Here is a 15,552-nt window from a genome sequence, read left to right as displayed (position 1 = left end):
CCACTCCTATGTTCACCTCATCCTCTAGCTACATATTTTGAAATTGCATTTTCTAAAAAAATTTTAAGAATGTTATGTTATTTAAATCTCTCATTTCTACATCTACCCAATATTCCTCAAGCCACCTTACAATGTGTGGCATTCTTTCTTCTTATTTTTATTTTGTCATTGTGTTCTCCAGGTCCACTGATGATCTTTTTAATCTTAAATTCTTTTAATTATTTTAAACATTTTTATTTCTCCTAGTAGCTACTGTCTGCTTCTTCTTCTTTTTCATTAATTGTTTCCCACTTCTTAATTAATGTGACTCCAAGCAGCCTCCAATAATTTATCAAGAGCTGCTTTGTTTTACTGTCTGCTTGGAGTATGTAACTTGTTCTGACTGATATCAATGTTCAAATGATTTATCACTTTTTTACTGCATCACTCAACTAACTAGATATTTCCCTATTGTCCTATTTCCTACTTGCATCTAGATTAAGACTGTCTTGATTCTGAAAGCTAGAGATCCTGTTAAATATTTTATAATATTATCAACTGATCCCCATGTCATTTTGGTGAGTACAACTGGTTCAATTAGCTTTCATTTTTGGATATGTATAACTACTTGAACTTTATCCTTTTTTTCCAGATGTGAAGGATTTTAACACCTATGGTGAATTCAGCAAATCTGTAGCAGATATTGTTGGTGAGGAAGGACTAAATGTACTAATTAATAATGCTGGTGTATCATCAAAATTCACTAGGGTAAACCTAGTGAAATATGAACAGATGATGGAAAACTTTACAGTTAACACTGTGGCTCCTCTAATGCTAACAAAGGTATTAATAAAATCTTCATGTATGAATGTAGTGAAACTATGCATTTAAATGTAATGTAAATATAAATACATTCATGATTAATTATTGGGCTTGTATTTACTAGCCAGATGCTGCCTATAAGACTGTGCAAGGAGTGACCTATGATTGTGGGGCATGTGATCAGCATGTTGCCATTCCCTCCAGCTGTTATTGCCATTAGATGGCCTATTCATATCTTTTCTGGAATTCTAACTTTTAAGAGACAATGGGTGTTTCTTTAACTCTCCACTGCCTAACTTATCTAATTCTCCTTGGCTATTAATTTTGCTGTTAATGGCATATTAAACAGTAACAAACAAAGGAAAAACAAGTTGTGGTCAAATGTTTAAAAAACCTCAGAGCTCTGAAGAAAAGTTGAGGATGATGTGAGAAGTACCAAGGAAGGAAGCAGGTGGCATTACCTAGGGAGGAAGCAGGTGACATGAGATGAAGTGAGAAAAATGGTGGTAAATGGTTAAAAGGAGCCAAGAAGCCTTATAGTTGGTGACAGGAGGAAACAATGTTAGATGATCATTTCAATGTACCAGGAAGATACTGCGCAAAGGGAAGGAAACTGACTACAGGTGAAACACGGCTACATTACGGGGATGACACTATGGGGAATAATTCAGGGATGCCAATCATAGCAGAAATAAAGAAAATAGAGAATGGGAGAGGGAAGAATTAAGAAGAAATAGTGGAAGAAATGAACAGAAGAAAGGTTAGGCAAAATAGTAATCTAAAAGGCTGCTGAGCAGAGAGAGAGAGAGAGAGCAAGGAGAGCATCACAAGATATAAATTGATATAAAGAACTAAAACAAAAAGAAAGAATGTGATCAAATTGATGATAAAGCATATAAATAATCATCAAAAACATGAGAGTCAGGGAATGGGCACTCTGGAGAAATAAGTTTCAGCTCTCCAATTTCAAAAAGATGATGCCTTTGGGTGGAGGTTAAAAAGGAGTGATGGTTCAGATAGTTTAAGTAAAAACAAGTGTTGCACTTAACGGCACATTTCACTTATTGCTGCCTCTGCATCAAGTTGAGGATGGGGTTCTACCACACCATAATATATAATAATAACAGTAATAATAATAATAATAATAATAATAATAATAATAACAATAATAGGGCAAAACATAGAATAAAGTAACTGAAATAATTCTTTATTTTATGTGTTTTCCAATAAAGCTCTCACTGTCTATAGTTCTGACAGCCTGACTTAAGAATTGCAAGTGCTATGTACAGTCTTCAGACCCAATGGCTGTTGTGGGATAATATTATGAGAACATGGAACAAGATTGATAACCATTAGGAGGCACAACAGTGGCACATTGTCCTCCTCCCCCTCCCTCCCCCCACTTCCTAATATATGTGCAAGGGGTCAGCAGATGGAAGGGGGACATTATCCACTGAGTAGGCATCACATCAGTGAGCCACAGGATTGCACTTTTTTTACTCCATGGAATAATTCAAATTCAATACATGAACATGTCAGGAACAAATGAGGTAAGCTTTGAGAGTAGATTGGTGAACACCAATTAAGTATAACGATTTATTAACACATGTGCAATGGATCATAGGTGTCATTCAACTGAAGCAGAATTAGAAGTTGGCAGTGGCAGAACATTGAGATAAGTATAGTAGGTAAATACATTTCTAAAAATTAAAAGAAGGGACACAATTAAAATATTAACAGAATCTTCTGTCAGTTCTTGGTAGAACAACATTATAATAAATGAAAAGCACCAGTTTGCTCTTGTTCTACAATGTCTGAAGATGGCCTTGTAAGCCGAAAATCGGTTAGTAATAAAAGTAATATTGTAGAACAAAAGCAAACTGGTGCTTTTCATTTATTACAATTAAAATAGTTTGAAACTAGATAACATGAGCTGGTATGGCCAATAGAAGTATTTGTTTTGATTTGTTGCAACAATAACCATTCTTTTGGCAAACAATATTATTGATACTTACCCGTAAAGTACCTTTATACATCACAGTTTAAAATAAATAATATGCTGACTATCTCAATTGATACTGACTACACTACATCAACTGGATTTGTCCCAACTGCCTTGGAAATATGATATTAAGATTGCCATTAATAAATCACTTCTGCTGCAACTCATTTTCTGCCATCACCCAGAGGCAGTTCAAGATCCTTGCTGTCCTATCATGTGGTAAAAATGGCAGAGGAATGATGTTTAATATGGAGCTCTATATTGGCACATACAAAATTAAATGCAGTTGTCATTATGTAACAGTTAGCTTTCCACGCAAATCACAGTAGCATCCATCAAACTCAGCAGTTAGCTGAACACCTAAGGTGCTAGTGAAAATGTATCATTATATAGGAGCAAGCTTTTTAGTGGCCTATGTGATTATGCATTTTTGTAGATGCTGTGACAGTTTTTGTATGCCCATGTCATAACAGCTCGCCACCATGCTGTTCAGAAAGTTATGAACTTCCTCTTTCACCTCGTCGTCAGAGCTGAATCACTTTCTGACCAAATGTTCTTTTAACCTAGGGAATAGGTGATAGTCACTGGGTGCCAAGTCAGGACTGTAGGATGGGTGGGTGATTATGTTCCACTGAAACTGTTGCAGGAGAGCAACGGTTTGACGAGCGATGTGTGGGTGAGCGTTGTCATGGAGAATGTGTACACCCTTGCCCAACATTCATCTTCTCCAGTTCTGAATTGCCCATTTGAGTGTTTTCAGAGTCTCACAGTACCTGGTAGCGTTAATTGTGGTTCTAGTGGGCATAAAGTTGACCAACAATACCCCTTTCCGATCCCAAAAAATCTGTTGTCGTGACCAGCTGCAAACTCTCTACAGCACTTACGAACATTTTTGACATCCATGCATGACTTGTCATACACTTCCATCAATTGGCGATGGATTTCAATCAGCACAGTACCCTTTGTGTTCAAAAACCGAATAACTGCACGCAATTCGCACTTGGTGGTAACATCTAACAGGAGCTCCGTTCTCAATGGCAGCCAAGCCAAGACTGAGCACCTCAGCATGGCATGCACATGTTTACACACAGTTCATGAAGCACTCTTCATAACAGTGTGACCAACTGCCACACAAACAGAGTTCTGTACTTATAAAAAGATAAGAAATCTTACTTTTGTGATTACCCTCGTACAAACTCCCATCTACTGCTCCTCATGAATTTCTCATGAGTCTTGAATTCCTAACAGTATCATAAAAACACAGAAAATTCTCTGTAACTGTAATCTCTGTACATGGTTCAGCAACCACTCTTTGCCTTGGCAGTGCAATGCTGTATATCACAAGGAGTGAGGGTCTTAGCTTAACTGCCTGGTTCATGGGGAAGCTACAATCCACTATAAAAAGGTCCCAAAACATGAGTTGTGCTGTGTGCCAATGGGGTGGATGACTGTTGAGGCAGTTCAGTGGGCAACCTTTGGGGCACGTGCTGCATCCCAGTTGTATAAGGCTTACTCAGACATGTCAGGGTGGACCCTTATTTCCCTATCTTATTATGGGGCATCAGTGTTTCATATAACAACCATAAACTCTCCCAGTGACTATTAGCAACCTTCCAGAATAAAGGCTCAAGGAGGCTAGTCATTCTGATGGTCTAAATGAAATGAGGGTAAAGAGGTTCAACTCAAGAGTCAGTATGTCTTTCTTGTTAAAAGGATATAGGTGATATTTGGAAATGCTTATTCCTTTTATGTTCATTAGGATTTGGATGACTTTGCTGTTACTCTAAGCTATGAATATTGGTCCTCAACTAGGACCCTGTCAGTTCTCACCAAGTGGACCTACTAAGTAAATTGGAAGAACTGGGTGAATTTACATTCTTCACAAGCATTGTTAAGGATATCCATTTGTTCCACGTAATTTAAATCTGAACTGACTCTTGACTTCTCCTTTCCAATCTGTTGCAAGTTTGCTTCTTCAACAACAGATATTTTTATTAAGTATAACTTCTTTAGAATTAAATCACAGAAAGTAATGGTTTCTGATTCTCCAAAAAATACACAAAACAGAAGATGTCGTGGCATGAATGTGCATGGCCACTTCGGCACTATGAAAATTTGTTGAATAAGTTACACATCTATGTTGGAGAATGCCATTTGTAGATTTTACTGGGAAACACTTGGAGACCAACCATGGTCTCGGTGCACCCATATGTCATTAGTTAGTTACTGAAATTCAATGGTTGGTAGAACAGTGATTGACTATAGTCCAGTATTAGGCAGACAGGGAAATTTGCACACTAACCAAACATAATCAGTATTTAACAACAAAGTCCACACCACAACCCAGAAGAAAACCACATAGTGCAGGATCATCACCAATAGATACATCAGAGAGCTTGCTGTAAACTAAAGCTGGATGACAAATGAGAATGTGTCAGTATGTGGCAGCCCTTAAATCTGCTGTGGATACTTTGCCATATGAGCTGGCACCAGCACACGTATCCTCCTGCACCATGCCTACCGACTTTATTGAATGTATGCATAATTAAATTGAGTGATCCAGTGATATGTCCAGTGGGATAACAATCATTTTCTCCTGTACATGGGTGGACACTGCTACTGCTGCTACTACTACTACTACTACTACTACTACTACTACTACACTCTACTGAGCGATACTCATGCTAGATGGCTCCCACTTATCAGTCTGTATAAATTAATTGCTCTTGTTAGCTGTCAATCAAATACTTCCAGAACCAGTCCCATTTATTGCTGTATCATATTGGATCCAGTAATTCTATTGTTAGTTTCTGATGCTCTCCTTCAGACCAATAATTCTCTTTAAATTGCTCCCCAAAATCTTTCCTGTTCCTTTGCATTAAAGACTCCGCATTCTCCAGCTTCAGCTTTTAGTTATCCTGTTAAAAATTTGATTCTCTTTTTATCCTTTGACATAGGTGGCAAAGCATCCTCATAAGTTACACTCTCTACCCATCTAAATGATGAACGATGATCATGATATTTAATATTTTTTTATTAACAGTTAAGTTTCAGACAGCATTTTGTAGCAGAAATGCTTTGTTATTATGACAGGTAAAATGAGGTACATGGACTCAGCATGTCTGGAAGACTGGATGGTGAGTTTAGTGTCTCCACCTGCTGTGGGCTACTTGTTCGTAGATGTCACGGCCTGGAGTTGTGTTGCAGCCATGGAATAATGGTATTCACAATAACAACAGTAGCAATGTAGAAGCAAAACAAAAAGATTAAACTGATGTTCTGATGTCCATTCTCTGGTGTTTGAGCTGTCAAAATGTATTCATGTTGTAAAGTCTAATGAGACAAAACGTTATGTAATCAATCAGACAACTGTAATATATGTATGTTACACTTATATGATGGGAGTTACCTTTAAATGTAGAAAGAAGCCTTAATACATTAGTATTAAAAGAAGAAATTTTCTTTTCAGTATGTAGATTTAACAAGGATTACAGCTCTCAAGTCCGTGAAGTAGAACAAAAGCATGGTTACTTGGACTGATTAGCTGGTCTGAATTATAATTAACTCACTACATAGGTGACTGGAAGTTATATTATGTACCATTTACTGATCAACTAAATAGGCAGATACATATCAGTCTTCAAGTATGGAATCTTATTTGACAGCTGACTTACACTTACCTGGCAGAACTCTTCCCACCACTCATTCACATCTCCTGAATGATGGCACATTAATTTCTATAAATCCTCTATATTTTTAGATTGTTCAAGTTACTTCTTTAAATGAATGGGGTAAGGTCTGTAATCTCTATTAAAACAGTCCTCACAGTACTTTTAACATAGGTCTGATAACCAATCTCTGCTACCTTTCTTGTTATTTCCTTTAAACTGCTCTTGGTACATTCTATTCTGTGTTCACATTCTACAGGTACAATGCACTATCCCTACTTCCCTAGCCAGATTTTGTTGGAATGTTTCTTTCAGTTTGGTAAACAAGGGACTGTTAATGTCCATATTATTCTTTGCAGTTTTGTATTCTTGCCATGTTACCATAAGCTCTGGGCATGTTTCAGTGATCACAGTATGGTGTAGAAGTGGTTTAACAGACTATGGGGACCTTGGCTTGACTGCCAGATCATGAGGATGGTAAAAACCTATATATATATATATATATATATATATATATATATATATATATATATATATATATATATATATATACTCAATTTCAAGGTGTGCTGCATGCCGACGAGATGCATGACTGTTGCAGGGGAACAATCACTAGTGTGCAATCTCTGGTGAACCTGCCACACCTCCGTTGTGTAAGGCTTTCTTAGACATTCTGGGGCTCTGTTTGAGTGGACCCTTATTTCCCTAGCTGCTTGTGGGACTGGAATTGAACTCTCAAACTTTTCTCCTTCTCTTTCCATTGGAATGGTAGACCACTGGCAGGTACCAACACTCAATCAAATAAGAGATATCACATAGACAGCCCTCTAGATTCAGGGATTACACAGAATTTGTCATTGAATAGTAACAGAATGCATGCTGCAGGTCAGTATGTCTTTCTGATTGTGAAATGAAATGAAGGCAGTTTTCAGAAGATTTCACATTGTTATATTCAAAAAGGTTTGGAAGACATCACAGCTATACTGAAATCCATCAAGCAATTGTGTAATGGTACACTCTTGGTTGAAACTGCTAGTTTCCAACAAGTAACAAATCTATTTAAAGCTAAATGTGTTGGGAAATATGTCACAGAAATGGAACTCCACAACACCTTGAGCTACATCTGCACCTATATGGATACTCAGCAAATCACATTTAAGTGCTTGGCAGAGGGTTCATCGATCCACCTTCACAATTCTCTATTATTCCAATCTCGTATAGCGCACAGAAAGAATGAACACCTTTATCTTTCTGTATGAATTCTGATTTCCCTTATTTTATGGTGGTGATCATTTCTCCCTATGTAGGTTGGTGTCAATAAAATATTTTTGCATTCGGAGGAGAAAGTTGGTGATTGGAATTTCATGAGAAGATTCCATCACTACAAAAAATGCTTTTGTTTTAATGATGTTCATCACAGACCCTGTATCATTTCAGTGACACTCTCTCCAATATTTCGCGATAATACAAAACCTGCTACCTTTCTTTGAAATTCTTTGATGTACTCTGTCAATCCTATCTGGTAAGGCTCCCATACTGCGCAGCAGTATTCTAAAAGAGGATTGACAAGTGTAGTGAAGGCACTCTTCGTAGTAGATCTGTTATATTTTCTAAGTCTCCTGCCAATAAAACGCAGTCTTTGGTTAGCCTTCCTCACAACATTTTCTATATGTTCCTTCCAATTTAAATTGTGTGTAATTATAATTATTAGGTATTTAGTTGACTTTTCAGCCTCTAGATTTGCTTGATTTATTGTGTTACCAAAATTTAACATATTCCTTTTAGCACTCATTTGGATGACCTCACACTTTTCATTATTCAGGGTCAACTGCCAATTTTTGTACCATACAGATATATGATCATTTTGCAATTTTTTTCTATCTTCTGATGACTTTATTAGTCAATAAACGATGATAAAAGTGTTGTGTCACATAGAGATCTGGTAGATATTCCCAAGGAGGAACTGAAAGATGAGTGGTTGGGGGGTCAAGTCAAGAAGGGATTGTCCATGTGCAAAATATATTGAAAAGGGTGGATGGGGACATAGTATTATCCAACCCCTTTATCCTAATCTTCAGTAGCACAAAACTCTCGGAGCATATCAAGGCAGGTTTTCTTAGTGTACAGTCTATTTTGTCAACCCGATGCACTGTTTTAAATGCCAGTGCTTTGGGCATACCATCTTAGGATGTAAGGGTGAAGCCACTTGGGGCAAATGAGGCAAGGTCGCCCGTGACAGAGTTGATTGGTCCTTGCCTCCAAAGTGTGTAAATTGCACTGGGGATCGTGCTGTCTGGAGTAGGGACTGCAGTATCTTCCTTGAAGAAAGGAAGATACAGGAAACTAAAACACTGGAAGGCATCTTGTATGGTGAGGCCAACAAGATGTATAAGGCCATGCAACCTCCTTCACTCACTACATCTTTAGCTTTGGCTCTTAAGAAGCCTATTTCAACAGTGAATGCATCTACACAAATGGAGAACGGAGATTGTCATCAGTATCACCCCCCCTCCAGAGAAAGCCACAATTGCCACCACTGTGGAGCTCCCAGTACCTCTAGAGGAAGAGTCTTGTAAAAAATGCTAGCACTGCCACTTCTGCCGCTGCAGAAGTTCCCACAAAGCCCTCTCAGGCCAAGAAAACAGATGGGAAACTTCCACCACAGGTGAAGACAGGCAGTAGACCATCAGACCATGTCAATGTCATTTGACATGATGGTTCTGCTGCCCTACTACAAAGACGATGGAATTCAATGTCAGCCTAGGCAACCATCTTGCCCCAAGGTTGAACTTCCACCCATTGTGGGCTCCCCAACCTGGCGGAAATATGGGATAAAAGTGCAACTGCTCTGATAAATGGCTCCAATATTACGGTGGAACAAGAAGGGGTTCAGGACTCATGTAGGTGAACTTAAACTCATGGCACAGGTACAACCCCTGTGCTTGTGTTTACAGGAAACACATTTCAAAGCCACTGTGCTACCTGGCTATACCCTCCATCAAATGGATGACCTGACTGGGGAAAGAGCCAAGGTAGGTGCTGAGTTTATCAATAACACACACCATTCTTTTGCTCTCTCCTTGGGTACTGACCTACAATCAGTAGCCATTGGAGTTCATGTGGGTCACTTCTAACAGAATACACAGTGCTGGTCAGAATGTGTTTTTGATTGTAAAATGGAAAGAGGGCAATTTTCAGAAGGTTTCACATTTTTATATTCATAAAGGTTTAGAAGGCACTGCAGATACACTGAAATCCACTGCTCCCTGTACTTACCTCCAAAGGATGCGATTGACTCTGAGACTCTCACAGGCCTTATTGAACAACTCCCCCACTCTTTCTCCTACTGCATGATTTCGGTGCTCTTAATGTATTATGCAACTGAAACTATACTTGCCCCAGGGGTCAAGTCTTTGAGAACACCATGATTTCTCAGGAGATTTGCATCCTCAACACGGACAGTCCCAATCATTTCTCAGATCTACCGAGTTGTCCTCAGCCATTGACCTCTTTTTCCGTTCTCCAGCCCTTGCAGACTCAGCACATTGTGAAGCAACTGATGGCCATCATTCCAGTGACCATTTCCCACTGTGGATCCACCAACTGGATGGAAGATTGCTTGAACAGAAGCCTCTGAAATGGATGATCACTAGGGCTGACTGGACACTGTTCAGCCAGCTGGCTGTGTTTGAACACCATGTCCAGGAATGAGTGGACTACATCACACAAGTGATATATCATACTGCTGACCTATTGATCCCAGAGCCCTCAGGTCATCTTAGGAGTAGACCTGTACCTTGTTGGACAGATGTGTGGTGTTCAGAAATCTGGGACAGGCATGTGGCTCTTTGATGTTTTAAATGCCGCTCAGTAGCAGACAACCTCACAGCCTTCTGAGTTGTGAGTATCAAGGCTTGATGCAAAATTGAGGAGAGCAAGAAAAAGGTCACAGCAAGTGTTCCCAGACTTAATCAACTGTTCCATTGTTCCACTGTTCTATAAAAGTATGATAAGCCATCCTGCGTATTTCTGATACCATTTTTCTATAAACATATGGTAAGCCATCCTGTGGATTCCAGATAAACACAGTCATTTACCAATAACAGCAGTGCTGATCAGGGGTGTCTCCAAAGAATGCCCAGAGACATTACTGAAATGATTGTGGAGCATTTGGCAGCAACTACAGCCAATGCCAACCAGGATCTGGCATTTCACTACTACCATGCGACTGCAGCGAGGGCCAAGTTGGACTTTGGATAAAATTCTGTGTCTTACAACTACCCTTCCTCCATGTGGGAGCTGGAATCATCACTGTCTGGGACTTGCGATAGTGCACGCAATCATGACCAAATCTGGTATCATAGGCTTTGATATTTGCCAGCAGCATCAAAGGAAATCCTCCTCAGCGATTTTAATCTTATATGGCAGACAGGCAACTTTCCCAGCTCGTGGGGAGAGGCAGTTCTGATACCTCTCCTCAAACCAAGAAAGGACCACACATGTCCCAATAGTTACATGAGCATTGCCTTAATGAGCCATGTAGGAAAGATCCTGGAATGCATTGTTAGCCATCACCTGGTCTGGTTGTCAGAGATCAGGCAACTCCTTAGCCACTTTCAGTGTGGATTCTGGAGATTTCAGTCCACTACTGACAACCTGAGCCTACTAGAAGAGGATATTCAGCAGGTTCTTCTATGTAAACATCACTGTTTTGATATATTATTTAATATCAGTAAGGCATACAACACTACTTGGAGACACAGTGTTCTTGTGTAACTCCATCAATGAGGCTTTTGTGGCCACCTCCACATTTTCATATGGTCCTTCCTGTCTAAGTGCATTTTTAGGTCTTGAGTCAGTGATGTGCTGTGAGACTGTATTGAGCAGGAGAATGGTGTTCCTCAGGGAAGTGTTTTAAGTGTTGCCCTCTTTGCCATATCCTGAACAGTTATATGTATTTATTAACTGTACACTTCACTTTATGGCACTGATACTTTATTTCCTCGATTGTCTACATTACAAGCTGATTGACAACAGTATTAACACGGTTACTACAGGTAGCATGCTTCCGACAACTGCACACACTCTGATGCTTGCACCAAGGTAGGTAGAGGCCGACTGATCACTGGAGAGCACGGTCTTCTGTCATTGGCCATTCGCGACATTGCTGACTGGTTTGTGTGGAGCGACCACTGAGCTGGGGTCCTACACCACACCCCCACAAGGGAGAAAAAAAAGATAAAGAGGAAAGAAAAAAAATGTTGTTACTGACTTGAACTGTGAATGTCCATTAGGTCCAAATGGAACCACACTTTTCATCTGTATCATGTTTACATTGTGGCTGGACATTGGTGGGTTGGCTGTAGTTTTGGAGTAACTGCTGCATCTGGATGGCCGGTAGCTGGTTGGTTTCTGGGTGGGCAGGGCTGCTCAGTGAGATGTTGCTCTGCCATTGGCTGTGGTTCTACAGGTGCCCTGTGACAGGTGGTGGCCTGCATTTCGGCGGCATCTTCTAAACTTAGGTAAGCTGGCTTGCACCTGCCGATGGACAATACTGTGTCTACCCCTTTAATGCAGAGAGTGAGGGTTCTGTCATTCTGTCCCATGGCTGCGTATGGGCCTTGGTAGGACAGTTCCAGTGCCCTGCGCAGTGGGCCACGTCGGAGGAAAACGTGCTTTGTCATTGCCAAATCTTTGAACACGAAGGTAGCCTGTTTTCCATGCCGTGAAGTTTCATTTGGTCGCACAGCCTCGATTTGCCTGCAGGGTTCTATGAGGAAGTCCTGAGTAGAGTGCAGGGGTCCAGTTTGTTGTGTGAAAAACTCTCCTGGTAGATGCCGGAGTTCACCATGCACTAGTTCCCCTGGAGATGCCAGTAGATATTCTTTTAGTGCACTGCACAGTCCAAATAGTACTACGTCAATCCACAAATCTGCCATGTGGCACATTATAGTGGCCTTCAAGGGATGGTGCAGATGCTCCACAATACCATTTGAAGCTGCGTGGTATGGTGAAGTCCTTGTCAGGACCATTGCACGGAAGATGTCCACTTCTCACTTCTGACCCTGGTCGGATCTTAATTGTCGGGGACAGCCAAAACGTGAAACACAACCACCGGTGAAGGCGCACGGCACTTTCTGGGCTGTCAGTGTTTCCAGTAGGAATACTTCTGGCCACCTGCTATACCTGTCGATTGCTGTGAGGCAGTACTGGTAGTTATCGGTGTCTGGGAGTGGTCCTACCAAGTCCAGGTGGATGTATGAGAACCGAGCCTCTGGGGTATCAAATATTCCTAGGAGGCTAAACGAGTTCCTGTCGGGAACTCATTTAGCAGTTGCGCTAATGGCGCTGGCGCCACAAGGAAATGTACCGACGACTCACTGCACTGCGTGGGCTGGCATGCCAACATCGACGACGTAACACAGTCCAAAAGGGAAGCATTCCTTACATCCAGTATGAGGCCAGAATAGGACAGGAAATCCATCCCGATTATAGCGTGGGTCACATCTGCAACTATAAATCGCCACTTGAATGACCTTTCTAACCCAATGTTCAGATTTAAAGTCACAAGGCCATATGTACATATGACCGAACCATTTGCAGCTGCTAAGTCGTAATTTTCACATGGTCGCAGTTGCCACAACAGGCAATTATTAAATACACATATGTCCGAGCCGGTATCCACTAAAAACTGCAACTTAGTTGTCCTGTCTGTTACCACTAAAAATGCAATGGTTGCCCGGGCTGGTGCTGCTGGCAGACCTGTCCGCCGGGCGTGCGGCACTGCTGTTTGCATTTCCCACCCAGGAACATGGCGACCTGCACCTGCGTGCTCTATTGCTGAAACAACGGTGGTGAAAGTACTCATTCCGGTCCAGTAAGGGTGAGGAGCACGTGCTGCGTCGTCCGCGTGATGGCGTGTGATCTCGCTGTTTGTATATGCCGAGAGCTGCGACCTGCCACGCCAACTCATCAAGGCACGAAGCGATGACATCCAGCCTGCCTTTGGTGGGTGTTGTAGTGAAAACCTGCAGAACTGCGGCCTTGGTTACTGTGTCCACAATCTCTGCCAGCTTGCTCAAGTTCTCCTCTTGTGTCACTGTGAGCAGGGTGCGATGCATTTCCAGCAAGTATGACATCTATATGGATAGTAGCAGAGGGTCCGGGATGTCCGGTCCAACCAAGGTGTAGAGTTGTCGCAGGAACTGTGACTGTTTCCTATCCCCGATTTCCTCCCTATGCAACAACTGTCTTAAGTGTTAGAGAGGGAGAGATGCCGAATGAGCTCGCCTTTCAGAATTTTGTACTTCCCAGAAACTGGTGGGATGGTGATCACATCACTGACCTCACTGATGGAGCGGCTGCCCAGTAGTGCCACCACATGTGCATATTTTGTGGCATCTTGCATTATCCCGTCAGTGACGAAATGGCTTTTGATGTGTCTGAACCAGAGGGCTGGTCCTTTGAAAACCATGCATTTCACTTGAGCAGCTAGGGCTGTCCTGGGGGGGTGACGATGGGTAGAAGGACCCGGCGACCTTGGGGCTGCAGGAGGTAATGGGGCAGTCCCGCCCAAGATGCAGATACAACTGCTGTTCGCCATAAGCAGGGGGGCGGCGGGGGTGCCAGGAGGCCAGACATGCGCTTTGCTGGCAGCGCGCATCCACCCGCTCTTGTTGTTCACCTCTGCCCGCTCTTGCTGTTCCATGGTAGGTGGTCCCCTTTCTTCCAGCCGTGTTCGAAGCTGCTCCTCATGTCACTGTTGTAGCGCAGTCATCTCTTCCATGTGTTAGCGCTGCTGATTGCACAGTAGCTGCTGCTGTTGTTGTATACGTTGTTCCTAGTGACGTAATTATTGCTGCAAGTGCTTCATATCTTCTTGTTGCTGTTGTTGTAACTGTTCCATGATACTTTCATCAGGGTCACCACTTTTTAGGTATTTATTGACTGTACACTTCACTTTACTGCACTGATACTTTATTTCCTTGTTTGTCTACAATACAAGCTGATCGACAACAATATTAATATGGTTACTACAGGTAGCATTGCTTCTGACAACTGCACACACTCCAATGCTCATGCCGTGGTAGATAGAGGCTGACTGGCCACTAGAGAGTGCGGTCTTCTGGCTTTGGCCATTCACAGCATTGCTGACTTATTAGTGTGGAGCGACCAGTGAGCTGGGGTTGCTACACTGTATTATGTCTACGGTAAGGAGTCCTGTACAGTGCTCTCTATTTGTGAATGTTTTGCATTTTTCTATCCCTCCTCCAGTGTTGCAGCAGTGAACCATCAGTTGCAACTTACAATGCTGAGGTTAGAGGACTGATCTGTAAAGACAGGTGTTCAGTTTTCTGCAGATAAATGTGTGTGTATGTGTTCATTTCAATTTTTTCTTGTCATATTTTTAATTTACCTGACTTGCATATGATGGTCACTATTCTACATTTTAAAGACTCAGTGATGTTTCTGACTCTTATTTTTTACTCCAAACTATTGTGGTTACTACACCTAACAGGCCTGAAAGCCAGAACCCAATACATCATGCTGAATATCATAAAGTGCCTTAGCATCAAGTATTGAGGAGCAGACCAAGTGCGTCTACTCTAGTTCTATTGGGCTTTTGTGCATTCACAGCTAGACTATGGATGCACTGTGTATGGATCAGTGAGACATCCTTACCTGGAGATTATTGATGCTATATGTAATTTTAGATTTGGTGAGGTACAGGAGAGATTGCATTCTTGCATCTGTTTTTAATGCAACATTTTCTGACATTTTAAATAAGCACCTCAGCTATGTAGCTGTCTTTATGGATGGGTTTAAACAGGGTGACTCTATCTGTTGCTCTGTTGTTTTCCCAGCTTATGTCCGACTGCCTCGAGACTTTACTGTCTCCAATGTGAAATTATATGCAATCTTGCAGGCACTGGAGCAGGTGAGGTGTTCTTCGAGTGCTAAATTCCTTGTCTCTTTGGATTCCCTGAGTGCCCTTCACTCTCAGCAATATTTGTACTCAGCAGATAAGTAGTCCAGAATACCCAAGACACCCTACTCCAGCTACAATGGCTTGGGAAGGAG

General features: G+C 41.5%; 1 protein-coding gene across 2 annotated transcripts in view; it reads left to right on the top strand.

Moving 5' to 3' along the window:
• The window catches only part of LOC126271967 (C-factor-like), a 73,013-nt gene that overhangs the window by 37,261 nt on the left and 20,200 nt on the right, over positions 1 to 15,552 (top strand). For both annotated transcript variants that reach the window (XM_049974430.1, XM_049974438.1), the window contains exon 3: positions 632 to 822. In XM_049974430.1, coding sequence (XP_049830387.1) covers positions 632 to 822 — 191 coding nt within the window. The remainder of the gene's footprint in view (positions 1 to 631; positions 823 to 15,552) is intronic.

Source organism: Schistocerca gregaria, chromosome 1 (assembly GCF_023897955.1).
Source record: "Schistocerca gregaria isolate iqSchGreg1 chromosome 1, iqSchGreg1.2, whole genome shotgun sequence".
NCBI lineage: Eukaryota > Metazoa > Arthropoda > Insecta > Orthoptera > Acrididae > Schistocerca > Schistocerca gregaria.
This window is presented reverse-complemented; position numbering and strand designations above follow the sequence as displayed.